We start from the raw sequence: 15,043 nt of genomic DNA, 5'->3' as shown, positions 1-15,043 counted from the left end.
CCACACACACACACACACACACACACACACACACATATATATATATATATATATAATAAAAAAAACCACGTGAGATTTTAATATTTTGTTTGTACAGAAATTTAAAACCAGAACCTTTTTGTAAAATGTGTAAACAATAAGATAAATTGAAGCAAATAGAGATTAGAGAGAGATGGATCAGTATATACTGTATCATCTGTAAACACCAATTTAAAAAAAATAATAAATTCCTCTTGTACTGATGTTGTAATTGTTAATAGACTGCTAGATTAAGATCTGAAAACTGTTACAATGGTTCATAAAAGTAACCAAGATATTCAGATGTTAACAGCTTTCTAGTTCTATCACTAGGGTGTGGTGTCATATTTCACTTCAAATCATTCCTTACATCTACCTATAATCTTTCCAACAGAGCAGCACACCATGTGATTTCTTCTGTTGATTAAAGATGGTATTTGAATAGTTTACTGGTTTATGTTTTAAAATGACCAATAAGGAAATATAAAAAAAACTCTGTTGCAGCAGAGTTTGTTTTAAATTTTGAAACAAACCATTATGAAACATCAGCAGTATTAATAACTATCAAATGTCCTCTTCTGAACTCTTAACTCAACAGGATCATCCAGTGTTCCCAGTTTTAATAAATTTTCCCAAAAGTCCCAAAACACCATTTCACCAAAATTCAAACATTTAACAATTTTTCTCTCATAGCTGGAGTGGAAAATAATTTTTTTGTTTTTCAATTTGTGATTACATTGCAAATAGTTTTAATATTTAAATCAATTTGAAGCAATTATTTTTATTACTATTTTAGCTTTTGTTAAATAAATGTTGAAAATGGTTTTATATTATAAGAAATAAAATAAACTTGAAAATAGAGTATTTACCATGAAAAATGTTTAAAAAAATGTAGGCCATGAAACAAAATCTCAACATTCTAATCAGGTCATATCATAAATTTGTCTTCACTAAATTAGCATTTAATGAAAGAATACTATTTGAACATAAATGGTTGATGAAAGGATAAATTAATACATTTATTCAACATTTTTCAAGCCTCAAACTAAGCATGGAAAAACATACAAAAACAAAAATAAAAACGCACACATAGAAAAGATAAATCCTTTTTTCATGGAATAAGTATCAAACCTCAACAAAAATATTTAGAAGTATAAGGATAGAAATTGGAATGAAGATGGTGAAGAGCTCATCTGCCAAATTAACTTTTATCTTTATTTGGTAGTTGATCTATCAATAATAAAAAAAATCGAAGTCATCTTTTTATGCTTCTTTGATCCATCCAATCACATATATAGCTCATCAACAAGTGTTATATATATATATATATATATATATATATATATATATATATTCATATTGTATGATTCAAATATGATTCAGATGCAATACATACTCATACATGAATCATCATTACATGCATCAATAAAAAAATAATCTATTCACTCACCAAATAAGAAGGACGTGAATCCATGAAACCAGCCTTAGAATTTTATTGCAATTTTTCAAATATGGTGAATAAAATCATTAATTAGCCAACTAATACGTTAATTTAATTAAATGTTAATCCAGCAAGTTCTGATTTATGAGTAGTATGTTTTGCACCTCACCATATTTTTTTTTATTATTTATTTTAATTGTTATAGATTAATAAATATTAAAATCTTATTCTTATTTTATTTAATTGGATGAATCTATTATTATTATTATTTATCTGCTGAATCAATCAATTATCAATTCAATCTGCTTATCTTTTTTGTTGTTATTATCAGTAACTTTTTTGTTTCAATTTTTATTTTATAATTTCAAGAATTTTTTACATATTTCTACGATCTAAATAAAATTATTCATAATTTATATTATTATATCATTATTATATAATTTTTATATATATATATATTATATATTCATAACATATTAATTATATTAATTATTAATATTAAAAAAGTGAAAAAAGCAAACACCCACTCGACATCTTATTTATTTCAATTAATTATATTTCCTCCGATAAATTACAAAATAAAAAATTAAAATTGCACCAACTGACTCTTTTTAAACGTGATTATTGCAAAATAATTTTATATAAAAATAAAAAACTGCGAACAACGCTTAGCGAGATCGCAGCAATTAAATATTATGACGTAAACAATGACGTCCCGCTAAAACATTTGCAATCTTTTTTTCACTGCTTACCTCTGCCATACAACGCATATGTTATACTATCCAACTATGCATATAAATTTAAATTCATCTATACACATACATGCATTTATACACACGTACATATGTATAAACAACGGTATTTATGCTCATTATCATATCATTTCATACTTATACACACACATATATATATATATATACTCATATATATGATACCTAAACCAATGCTAAATAAAGAATATATACATGAATGAATGTATATATGAACATTTGAAGACATAAGCACGTATATACATAGTAGAATTGATGTGAAGTTCAAGCAGGTCAGTTGTTTTGTTTGGCTGTAGGCGAGTAAGCAGCGAGCTTTGGTAGCTTCTCAAAACATAATTATGCACGTTACGTTTTGTCTTACGTCGAGCTCTTTGCATACTATGCTTACATAAATATCTGCACATAAGGGTGTATGTAATTAGCACTATTATACATATATATATATATATTATATAAATATAAATTATATATATATGGTGTGTGCGCGCGTGGGTGTGTGTGTGTGTGCGTGCGTGTGTGTGTGTGTGTGTGTGTGTGTGTGTGTGTGTGTGTGTGTGTGTGTGTGTGTGTGTGTGTGTGTGTGTGTGTGTGTGTGTGTAAGCATAACGTTTTGCAATGGTTAGTAAATAGTTAACAAATTTTTAAGAGTGTATCTTCAACGCAGAAAGCAACAAGCCAGCGGAGGGAGTAAAATTTGTTTATTATTTTCACCCTCAATCTTTACATAGTTTTCAGTAGACAAAGTAAACACACGAGTGTTTATTTTGCTGCAAAAAATGGTATTATTTCATACAACATGTCGCTTGTTTTAGCATATATAGTCGTTTTTTACACGTGACAAGCAAAAATTAAATGGTCGTCAGCCACACTGCCACAAATCATGGCAACACCACCGTTGAAAATTTTGCCCCCCCCCCATCCTGTCAAAGTTGCTTAGATCCGCCACTGATTTTTCTCATAGAAAAATGGGCAAGCAACATTTAAATATTTTCTACGGCCACTTCATACTTTTAATTTAACGCGTATATCCAGCAGCTGTGATGTGGCGTGCTCAGAGCTGATTCAAATCCATATAAATGTATGTTCTGCTGCAAAAAGGAAACAATCCCCAAACTTCGAAAACTTGACAGGACTTGGGAACGACGTTTTCGGGAGCGAAACTGGTAGTTTGAAACTTTAATTGCTAATTCTTAGAAGTTTGCTCTTTTGATTAATATTTTTTAAGTAGTGTGTGTAGTGTTTTACAATATATAATTATGTAATAATACTTGATTTTTTGGCATGCCATTATGTAGAAAAATGGCAAAAATAAAAAATTTTTTTGTTTTTATTGAGAAAAGGAAATTAACAACTAACTGGTTGACATTTCTATTATTTGTTACGGTCCATTCAAAGAAGCGGATGAAAAAGTTTGCAGAGGGGATGATTAATAGTGGATGACCATTTTGTAAATTTTTCATGCTTATAAAATACCTACCTTAAACAAATTTTTGAATGGTCTCTAACATATATTTATTTTTCGATTGACGGGAGATGCACTGGTCATGCCTCAATAAATTCGTCGCTGTTTTTAATATAAAAAATATCATGATTTTAAGATGTGTGAAATTTTTACAAATATTCATCTTTCAATGCTTTTTTAACTGTTGTTGAGTGCCAAATAGTATTTGGCTGGCTCCACTCGCTTTCACACTGATAAGTTTTTAATGACACGATTTCTGGGCATGAATGAAAAATTATTTTTGTCATCAACTCCAGATGATATCGCTGCTGCCTATTTAGAATTATCCGTTTCTACGCAAACGGGTTTGTTTTTTTGTTTTTTAAATTTCAATTATATTGAATTTAAGCATATAAACTTTATTATCAATCATAAATTCAAATTAAATTTTCTCACAGAAAGTGTTCAGCATTAAATAAAACTTCATCTGAAAAATGCAAATTCAGAAATAATTGAATGTGTTGAAAAAATGAATGGAAACCAAATATAGATGTCTATAATTTCATCTAATTTTCACATAAAATTTAACATGCCCGTAAAACTTGCATGGTTAAATTCTCATTAGTTTTTTCACGTGGATAGTGTAAAAGTTTTAAAATAAAACCTAAAATCGAAAAGTTAATTTTCAGTGAAAATGATAAATAATAGCTAAAATGATATAAAGTTAATAAATTTAGAAAAATATAAATGTATAATAAATTTGATCGGTTAAAATTAAAACAAAGTCTAAATTATAAACTGAATGATTCGGAGTCATAAATAGGAGCATGCTGTTTTGGACGAAATTTAGAGCCCTGTCTGCAGAAGGGTCTGCAAAAAAAGTTTATCGAAGCAGAAAAGAAAGTTGATGATTTCGTAAGTTTTATTGGAGCACACATTTCTCCATGCTTTGTTCGCATATTCACTATCGATCTCAAAATCACAATTCAAACTTTTTGCGTGAGAATAAATTTCATGAAAAACTTTTCTGAATTTCCTCAAAGGCTCCACGAGATTAATTTCAGTTCGCGCATTCCTCGTTTGTTGGTTGCAGCACAACTTTGAACTTTGATTGATCAGAGCACAATAGTGAATAGTGGACAACAAATGTTGATCGTACGTTGTTAATAACTTAGAAAGAGTTGTCATTATTGCATCACGTTTCAATTTTGGCGCCGATTCCATCGCCTAATTGTGGATTCATTGATTGGTTGGTTGTTTCTTTGAATGAATGAATAAATGAATGAATGATTGATTGTTTGATTGATTGATTGATTGATTGGATTGATTGATTGATTGATTGATTGATTGATTGATTGATTGATTGATTGATTGATTGATTGATTGATTGATTGATTGATTGATTGATTGATTGATTGATTGATTCATTCCTTCATTCATTCATTCATTCATTCATTCATTCATTCATTGACTGATTCATTGATTCATTGACTTATCAATATTTTACATGAATCTACTAAATTATAATCCCAATATAATCACACATCTTGTGAGAAACCCAACGGGAACCAACCGGGCAATTCAGAAGCGTGGGACATTCAGAAACATTGCCAATAAGCAGGTTGCTGCACATAACTCCTTCATTTTTGAGGTTACTAATCTAATGTGAAGAATTTTGTAAAATTTCATGCGCAAAAGTTTTTAAACTCATCAGCCGAATCGCAACACAGACCCACAAATTAAAATTGCACTACTGAAGACTCACGATTTTCTGCCTGAGTTCTGAGGCCTTCAATTACCAATGCCCAGCACCTCGGTGAAACTTTCCAATTTTTCTTTTTTGATTTTTGGATCGACGTAGTTGATTCTGGCTACCATTCTTTCGCATTCAAGCCTGGAGTTTATTGGTAAACCTTTCAACAAATAGTTTTCGTTAATTTCTGGAAGAATAGATAAATTCGGCTCGCAGGAATTGGATTCAAACGGTATACCTGCATTTTAAAGATTTTCTTGTAAATTTTTATACTTATATTTTTTCTTTTCAAGTGAAATTCATGTTAATTGACCTATAATAAAAATTAATTCTAGTAGTGACACCATGGTCGACAAACTTTTAAAAACCTATTTTCGCCCAGTTTAAGATTAACATCATCGAACACATAACAAAAAATTTTGGCATGAAGAACATCGTAAACGTTTAAAAGTTTGATAAAAATAGTATTTAATGAAGGTTTTAGTTATGATTTCCGAACTGATATTTAAACAATCTCAAAATCCTTTGGGAAAAACTTCGGTAGAGCAAGTCGAGAAGGAGGAACTTACTTATCGTCTCATTTTCTGCCATATCCAAAATTATTTATCACAAGTATAACAAGTCATTAGTTGAAGTGTGTACGTACATAACACTGCCTTCATAAAACAATTCGAAAACACGATGATGGTGGTTGGCTGGTTCATCCCATCAAGTCGTGTTCAACAAACTCAATTTACATATTCATATGAAGTTAGCTCACTGATGAAATTGAGTACATCACACTTCTAACAACGAACGACATAGAATCGAAATAAATTGATGGCAAATTTAATCACGTTTTCACACTTTTGAAGTTCGATCAAAATTAGCTAGAACGTTTGTTTCATTAAAAATCAATTACTTAATTGCTAACGATAATAAGGGTGTTTGATTTAATACTCGTTCAATCTTATTTTACAGTTAGCACGATATTGTTATAGTTACCAACAAATATTAAGATTGTGAATTTTTGCGAATCCAATTATGAAGAACATTACTTTGTTTCGAAAAAAAAAATAGTTCATAAAAGATGCGTGTTGTTCTTTCTCAGTTCTGACGCTTGGAAAGTTAGGGAATGCCCGTATTCCGACCTTCGCCGTGCTGAACTTTCCATTGAAGCAGCTGTTCGCCATTAATAAACCGATGTATAATAACTTATTTATCGCAACAACTTTTTTGTGACACATTTGATATTTAAAAAAAAAAAGTTTTATACACAACTACAAAATAAAAAAAAGGTTGCGTATTGCAATGTTAATAGCAGAACTAGAATCAATGCATTTAATACTTTAAGAAAGCAACAATAAAAACAATGAAAGATGTTCAAAAAATTAAATGCTGGAGTAGGCAAGAGCTTGAGATGAGCCAGATGTCATGAGGTGACCTGGCTGGTGCATCAGGTCGACCAGGTATTTCACGTTCCTTAGTTGTTCCGTCCTCACACATCGCCCCTGCGTGGCGTGGCGTGGCGAGGTGGAGTCACGAGTCAGTTGATGCATGATTAATTAGTTATTATATTACAGGCATGTGCCATAGGATGTAAAATTTCATGCCATAAATATCCTGTAACAAAGTGATATAATTAACTTCAGATGGACAACAAAGTTGTGAATGAAATCAAATTAATGTGGATCCAAACACGTCGACGCGACACATTCCACTATTACCACTCATTGTTGAAATTCAAGCGGCAGAAGTCGCTACTTTGATAACAATTCGTTTCATTTCGTGTGACACCACAGGATATGTTCATTTTTAAATATGTTTATAAAATCGAGACGTGTGTGTCATGTGACTCTACAAGTTGAGTGAATAGCATCGGAAATCATAATGTTAATCATATATTTTTCAATATTTCTAAATTTTTCGAAATATAAATTAACGAAATAACCATTATAACTCTAGGTGTTATATCTGCCAGTGCCTTTTGGAAGTTTAGAACTTCAGACAAAGTTTTTGTTAAATATTAAAAAAATGACGCGCGCGCACATACATCACACACAATACACACACACATACACACAATGCACACACACAATACACACACAAAAAAAAAGAGTAGATGATTACACTGCAGAAAGCGACTTCGTCTAGAAGAGTGACCTCGACGTAGCTGAGGTTGTAATCCCTCCTCTCCAACTTGCACTGTATGTTCAGACGATCAGCTATCACCTGATCAAGTTGAGTATTTATTTCTTTTTAGTTCGTCATAAAAGTACGCATGCTAGCATAAGTATTCGAACAAACTAATTCATGCAAAAAACGTAACAAAGTTATATCTACTGTTCAAACTCTTAAAAATGTCAATTGATAGCGCTGAAACTGTGAAATGATTCAAAACTTATTTATTGTTGACAAAAAACTTAACATAACTTCGAACGATTTCAATATCGTACACAATGAGGGGCAGACTTGTCAAATTCTAATTATATCGATTCGCTTATTTCACTTCAAATCACATACATAAACCAACAAATATACACACGCACATGCCCATACACACACACGCACATACACACACACGCACACATTCACTCGCCTTGAAGAGAAGTGCACGATGATGGTTGATTCCATACATGATCTTTCCAAGTGGCAGCAGATTACTGTTGAGTTGCTTCTTAAGCTGGTCCATGTGTTCGGCCCACTGGAAGTCCTTCACGTGTTGCTTCATCATCTGACCGCCCATGCGCGCCGACACCAACCTGCACGTGCAGAGAGACTTGGCTACTTATTCAGCAACAAAGGCTTTTCATTTGTAAGAATTAAATAGGCTTTTCTTTCCTTTTTCATTTCGACAAAGTCTAATAAAAAAAGTTATTTTATAAAACTTGGAAAAATGTTCTGTACGCTTACTTTGCCAATTGAACAATTTGATGTTTGGTCGTTTGCAATGCTAGAACTTCAGCCTTGCATTTTTCAATAAATTCTTGCAGTTCAAAATCTTCGAAAATGACGGTTGGTTTGTTATGATCGGAAGAGGAGTGAGATGCGTTGCTGAGACTCGTAGTGTCATCCTTTAGCTCCAAGTCATCATTGGTGTTGTTGATCTTCGATGTTTGCTGCTGTTGCTGCTTGGATGCGGTCGTCGTCTGCTTTTTGTTTCTGAATGTATGGTAATCGCCACATTATTATGTTAACTGAATTAAACTCTTTCGGTTTCAACTGCATTGTATCTAAATGGCAAGCAGCATTGAAGCGATGGTGAAGCAGAATATTGATATTTTTGTTCTAATATAGAAGTGGTTAGAAAAAAACGCAACGTGCATTACCAAACATAAAAGAGCAAGTGCAAACAGATACATGAAAAGAAATAAATGAAGATATGTAATGCAATGTTACGTAATATGAAGATATAGAAAGAAAAAAAATAAAAATAAGTAATTTAATGTCACGTAATATGAATATATAGACGTAAATCATTAAAATATCTGTATCTGAAAGAGATGCTTAAATTAATTTCTGATGTTCCTGGAAAAAAATCGACTGAGATCATCAAAGCATGGAGACCTTGTCTATCCTCGTTCAAAACATCTCATTTCGCTGCTGTGCAAAGATGTTTCCGGTTGCAGTGGCAAAAATTTTAAAATAATTGCCGGTCATCTTCAAAGTTGATACTGAAATCAGTTTTCAGAAACCGCATAAAACATCATTCCTCCATCCAAACGTTGTTCAACTAATACCTATGAAGATAGCTCAGATGAGGCGCCTAACAAATCTACAATACAATACAAACAGCACAATACAATAAAGCACAATACAATACAACACAATACATAACACAATGAAATACAACACAGCAGAACATAACCCAATACAATTCACTACAATGATTTGAACTAACGTTTTGTTCTTGGTGGGTGATGAAGACAGTCTCGACTTTTTTGTTTGGTCTGCATCGCCAGCAACCAATGTTTGACTGTTCGTCAGTCTGTAAGTGTTGTCAAATAATTGGAAATCTTTTTAACAAATTGCGATGTACGAAATTAAAAAAATAAAATTTATTAGCACTGAAGTCGCAAACATATCTGTAAACATCAAAGCTGTTAAAAATCACGTTGAAATAAAAATGTCAACAGAAGCACAAAACATTTTTACAACAATCAATTTTTCCAAGTTTTTCTGAATGAACCATTATAAATGAAAATAATTTCAAAAAAAAGTTCAGACTGTAAAATAAATTAGAAATAAATGAGCGAACGAGTTTCTGGATCGCGGGTTGACAAGAAAGATAGGTCTCATGTTTAGAACAACACCTTCATTCTGGTGCTGCTCGAGTGATTTGAAACATTCGAACGTGCATGGCTTCATCTGACCAGGATCGTAAAAACCGTCTGCTATTCTATCTTTGTAATCTGTACAAGTTGGTTTATGTTTTATTAAAATTTTTCTGCGAAGAATTATTTTAAATTTTCTTTTAAAAGACTTATTAATGTTAAACAGCGATAAAAATTGCATTTCTTCTTTATAAATTTGTTTTTTGTCTTTCATGAAAATTGTTAAAAACAGTAACTAGCTAAGCAAATAAACCAACAAAAATCAAACGAACGAACAAACAACAAATAAACAAACTATATTTAACCAAGAACTCCAGTGTAAGCAAACTTGACGACCAAGTTATGTTTGAAAAGTTGATCAAGAGCTAACTTGTTGTAGGCATTGCGTCGTTTCAACGATTGATCGATCGCAAACAGTGAATGTAAACCGCTGTTCGGAAAAATCGTATTCTCAATATTTCCACGAACAAAACAAATATTGAAACATTTGTAACATAATTGTTCAAACAGCCGTTCAGTTTTTAATGGAACTACTTATTAACCGATTTAGAATTATTTCTTTGGCGATGTTTTCGTGGTGAGCGAGCCTCCAGACGAAGATGGAGGCACGTCGTTGAAGACGTCCGTCGTACGAATGCAGCATGCTCAAAATATTCACCAGCCTCCCGGAATTCAGAAACTGCAGAAAACGTTCAAAAACAACTTTGCAAGTGATGATAACTTGTAGGTGCATGAAATCGAAACAGGTTCACAAACAACAATTATTTTGTTAACTTTTGAAATATTTATAATGTAAAAAAAATGGACCAAAAAAGCATAAAATTTAAAAGTGTGGACAGAAATGAATGTGGAAGATGGGGTCGAAGTTATGATTGGTGTTAAATTATTGAGCAATCTTCATCGGATAAAATAAAGCTGAAAAGACAGAAAAATTAACTACTAAAAAATTGACGTTGGACATTTAGAAACATATTGCACAAATATCTAAAATATACCATAATAAATGATTAAATTTATGAGCGTGAAGAAAAATATTTCACTGTGTATACATAAGTTGCTATCAACCCGTTACAAGAAGCTAACTGGCCACTGTGGCTAATCTTTAAAAAATATCACAAAGGGGCAAAAACAAATGATAATTTGTATGATAAAATTTAAATATAACCGCCCTCATTTATTACTATTTGATAGGTCGACGTGTTTGAGATTTGATTTGAGACGCAGTTACCTCAAAAAGTTTGAGAGTGGTGCCAGTGCCAGTAGCCCATCGTGGTGAGCAGTACTTTTAATCATTGTTTGAACAGAAAAAAAGCATCGTTTTATTTCAAAAATCGACCAAAAATGGATGTGATAAGGAAAAAAGTTCTCCATCGCAATACCACAAATCTTGGCCCCCGTCCAAAATTAATTTAAACATTTTTTAAAATGTTGGCCCCCCTCCCTCGTAATAGTTGTCTAGATCCGCCACATTCACCACCGTAAGGCGTTATGTTGAGAGTTGATGTAAAAGTGACGTCTAATATTTAATTCTGGTCCGTGTGAGTGGTTGATGGATGTGCTATATTATGTTTTAAATAAAGAGGTTTTTACATATCACGAAGAAAACACAGAGCACAATAAAAAATGAACAACTTGTTGTCTGGCCTGCTGATCAACAGTTAATAAGGAAAGGGCCAATATGACTTCTCCGACCAAATAAGCTGAGTCTGTGAAGGACAGTCTGCAAATTTGATTTATTGTTTGAAAATTATTACATTTTTTTCGACTGTTATTAAATAACAAATTTCAAATCAAACACCGATAGACAAGTTCTCATACTTATAGTTTTCGCCGGATTGTTCAGATTCCTTCATAACAGCTACAGCTTCTTTTGATGCAGGCGCCGAACTGTTCACAATGCACCTTTCATTTGGAAGAAAAAAAATTATCTCAAAGAACTCTTTCGATAGTCAAATTCAAAAATGATATACTGACTGACTAAAAAGAATATCAACCAAACGGGGAACAACATCCAATCTGATCAGCTCCTGTCTTGACTCGACAACGCAAGATAAGTTGCAGACACAACATGCAGCGTTGTACAACGATTGCTCGTCTTTTGAAATTTTCAAAATTTCAACCAACTTTGAGACGCCATTTCTTTCTGTTAATTTACTAAAAATATTTTAAAGTTTAGAAGCTGTTTGCACCAAATATAAAAAACTTACATGCAATTATTTTTTTGGCCATGTGTGAAATTAGCAAGGAACAAAGCTATTGACGCTGAAAGTAATGTATTTTCGGAAGTTACAGGCTGACCAGCAATTTTCTCCAACACGTCTTAAAAAAATTAAAATCATTATATAAACAACGAGCTGTAAAATTTGGTTGAAACACTGATTACCTGCTTTTTCAATCACTCTCAAGCTCATTTCGTAGAGACACATGAGGGCCAAAATTTCAATGAGAGCAGCTTGTGTCGGTGCATGGGCAGTTTCAACATTCTGTAGATGATTGATTACCAATGTTTCCATATTTCTGCTGTGCCACAATCTGAACATATCAGCTATGAAGTATGAACAAATCTGTTATTTAAACTTGAAAAATTTCCAAACTTATTTCAAATCTAGCTCTTCAACTGATTTTAGTTTAATCATTCATTAGCATACTACTGTGAACTAGTTGATAAATGAATTGCGTTCACAAACCTTGCAAGACGATTGAGGACAAACACTTCGCAGTGCTTTGAATCAGTGTGCACTCAATAAATACATTATCTCTTTTGTCGACAATTTCCACCGGAACTACAGTGCAAACATTTTTGACAATGTGAATATTTTATTGTAATGTATTACAAGTTTTGCTATAATTTATTGAAATATTAAAACTCGTACATTACAAAAAAATGCATTTTCACAGCTTAGCTGTTCCGTAATTTAAAATTTGAAGAATTTGAAGGGTAAGCAAGCGTTGTGTATAAGTTTTTCGCAAACTTTCGGTTCAATGAAAAATAACAAAGTACCAAGCCGACTTAAAGCAAAGTGACTATTGCTCTAAGTAAGTCGGCTTGCACGGGGAGGTTGTGAAAATTTGAATTGAACACTAAATTATATCAGCATAAAAAAAGGTCATTGAGCAACGCGTGGAAATGCACCCAAACACCAGTTGACCTGAACGTTGACCCGGAAGGTTAGCGTCACAGTATTGTATACTATTTTATTTTTAATATTTCACCAATTACGATGAAAGTGCAACTTCAGTCACTGCTAATGCTTCTGGAAAAGTTTACCATTGTAAGAATAAGATATGGCAGTGTCAGTATAAAATAGCTTGGAAGAAGCGCCAAAATTAGACGTAGTCACCTTCTTCTTCTTTCTGCTTTTTAATATTCTTAGGCGCAACAGGTGGCAGTTTTTCTTTTTTCCCTTTCTTGCTCGTCTCCTCAGTCGGCAAGACCTCGTTGCTTGCTGCTGCTGCAGTTGTTGCATCTTCTTTCAAACAGGTTTCCAGTAAATCCAAGCCACCCAATTCAACAAACCGCTGAAAGTAAATATCAACGCTTCAAACACAAAACAAAACCTGACTAAAAATATGTTGGCATAAACAATTTGTTGTATCAATTAAACGTATATTTCGACTGTCTTTTCTGGTTCTGAAACGTTATATGCTTTAAAATTGCATTATAAGAAGAAAAGTGATTGATGTTGCAATGTTCCATATACGCATTCTACATGTATATTGAATGTATGTACGTGTTGCGATTACCTGAACAGCAGATTGTACGTGTAGGCTTTTTGACAAAACGTCGACAGCGTAAGGAATTAACTCCTTGCTTTTACTTGAATTTTTGGCATATTCTATAAGTTTCGATTGTATTTCACATCCACTGATGACTTCACGTAAATTCACTGAAAATAAAATCAAGTGATTATTGAAATTTTGAATAATTAATAAACCAATCAGCTAGATTATAAAAAATGTATTTCATAACTTGGATTATTCTGGAAAAATAGTTCTCGTAACCACTTAATTATGCTCGAATATCAAAATTTATGGAGTTTTGAAATCATGGACATATCATTTTAAACTAGTTTTTCATATCTATTGGGCATACAGTGGATTTCCAACGTTATTATCTTTATTAACAGAAATCCTAAAAATGAATAAAATATAAAAAGAAACTAGCCATCATCGGCTGCATGTTGCAAAATAGCAAGTGCCAACTTTTGTTGGAAGACAAACTTTGAATGGAGGAACGGGCAAATGTTCATCAGCGTGTTGCAAGCGTACAAGGATTTCTTTACGTCGTAATCCTAACAATATGAAAAATCATTTATTCATAACTACGTCCGCTTTCTGTTACAAACTTGTAAAATTAAATTGTGATCGATAGCCAACCTGAAATAGAATTACATCGACAAGTTTTTCAATGAACATACTAATTATAATTAATTTATCTTGAGTACAATTCGTGCTATTCTAGAAACATATTCAAACTCAGAAATAATAACTTTTTATCATTTTCAGAATCCTGTCTTTATAAATTTTATTACAGAATAACTAAACAAAACCAACCTCAACAAAATAAACGACCGAACGTGGATTTAACCTGGAGCATGAGAGCAACGACGTGCAGTGAGTTTGTGACGACATCAGGGTCCTGACTAGATAGGTGCTGGAAGAGAGGCAAGAGACCTCCACAGCAGCAAATCTTCACCTTACTCGTCCAATCGACAGCCATGCTAGACAGACACAACAACGTGTACTCCAACAATATCGCATCACCTTCATGCAAGATAAGTTATCAAGAACTTCCACAAAGACAGACGATTTTTTTGTTTTTCAAGAATGATTAATTTCAGAAGAAAATCGTTTTTGATATTTTTAATAGTGAAAATTATCGAATTAACGGAATTTTCTTTTGAAATCATCACGGTATGAAGCAATGAAACAATTTGATAATTTTGATTATAAATGACCTCTTTTCGACAGCATAAGAATGAAATATAAAAATAAAATATTAAAATCATTTAAAGGCCCCTCAAATCTGGAATCTCACAACCACATGGAGCCTTTAAACATTTTTACTAGCGATGGTTTTGTTGCCTCATCCGAGGAGTGCATACCCTCCCTGTCTACATCAGATGCCCAAATTGTGATTACGGAATTTTACGAATGTAATTAATGTTACGAACTACGAACTCAGTAACTTGCTTTTCTCAATGAATTAAATGTGAAAATAGTCTGTAACAAACGCGTGAAATACAAATGCTAATTTTCTCAATATAACAACGAAATGTGTAAATGAAATTTAAAATAAAAATATTT

The 15,043-nt window shown here is 32.3% G+C and overlaps 2 protein-coding genes across 2 annotated transcripts; both read right to left on the bottom strand.

Annotated features, from left to right (window-relative positions):
- Positions 1–4,112: 4,112 nt before the first annotated feature.
- Positions 4,113–6,014, bottom strand: HELRODRAFT_164406 (hypothetical protein; the record flags this gene model as incomplete). Its single annotated transcript, XM_009029351.1, has 4 exons — positions 4,113–4,157; positions 5,244–5,330; positions 5,483–5,661; positions 5,993–6,014. The coding sequence occupies 4 exons, from the start codon at positions 6,012–6,014 to the stop codon at positions 4,113–4,115; spliced, it is 333 nt and encodes a 110-aa protein (XP_009027599.1).
- A 779-nt stretch (positions 6,015–6,793) lies between these two features.
- HELRODRAFT_164405 (hypothetical protein) lies at positions 6,794–14,456 on the bottom strand (the record flags this gene model as incomplete). The annotated part of the gene is made up of 17 exons (XM_009029350.1): positions 6,794–6,913; positions 7,566–7,657; positions 7,998–8,164; positions 8,316–8,564; positions 9,304–9,418; positions 9,716–9,814; positions 10,042–10,166; positions 10,279–10,415; positions 11,369–11,456; positions 11,555–11,638; positions 11,711–11,879; positions 12,120–12,281; positions 12,424–12,519; positions 13,078–13,255; positions 13,481–13,601; positions 13,940–14,028; positions 14,325–14,456. The coding sequence occupies 17 exons, from the start codon at positions 14,454–14,456 to the stop codon at positions 6,794–6,796; spliced, it is 2,223 nt and encodes a 740-aa protein (XP_009027598.1).
- Positions 14,457–15,043: the final 587 nt, after the last annotated feature.

This window comes from Helobdella robusta, assembly GCF_000326865.2.
Source record: "Helobdella robusta unplaced genomic scaffold HELROscaffold_6, whole genome shotgun sequence".
Lineage (NCBI taxonomy): Eukaryota > Metazoa > Annelida > Clitellata > Rhynchobdellida > Glossiphoniidae > Helobdella > Helobdella robusta.
The sequence above is the reverse complement of the archived record's forward strand: the minus strand, read 5'-3'. Positions and strand labels throughout refer to the sequence as shown.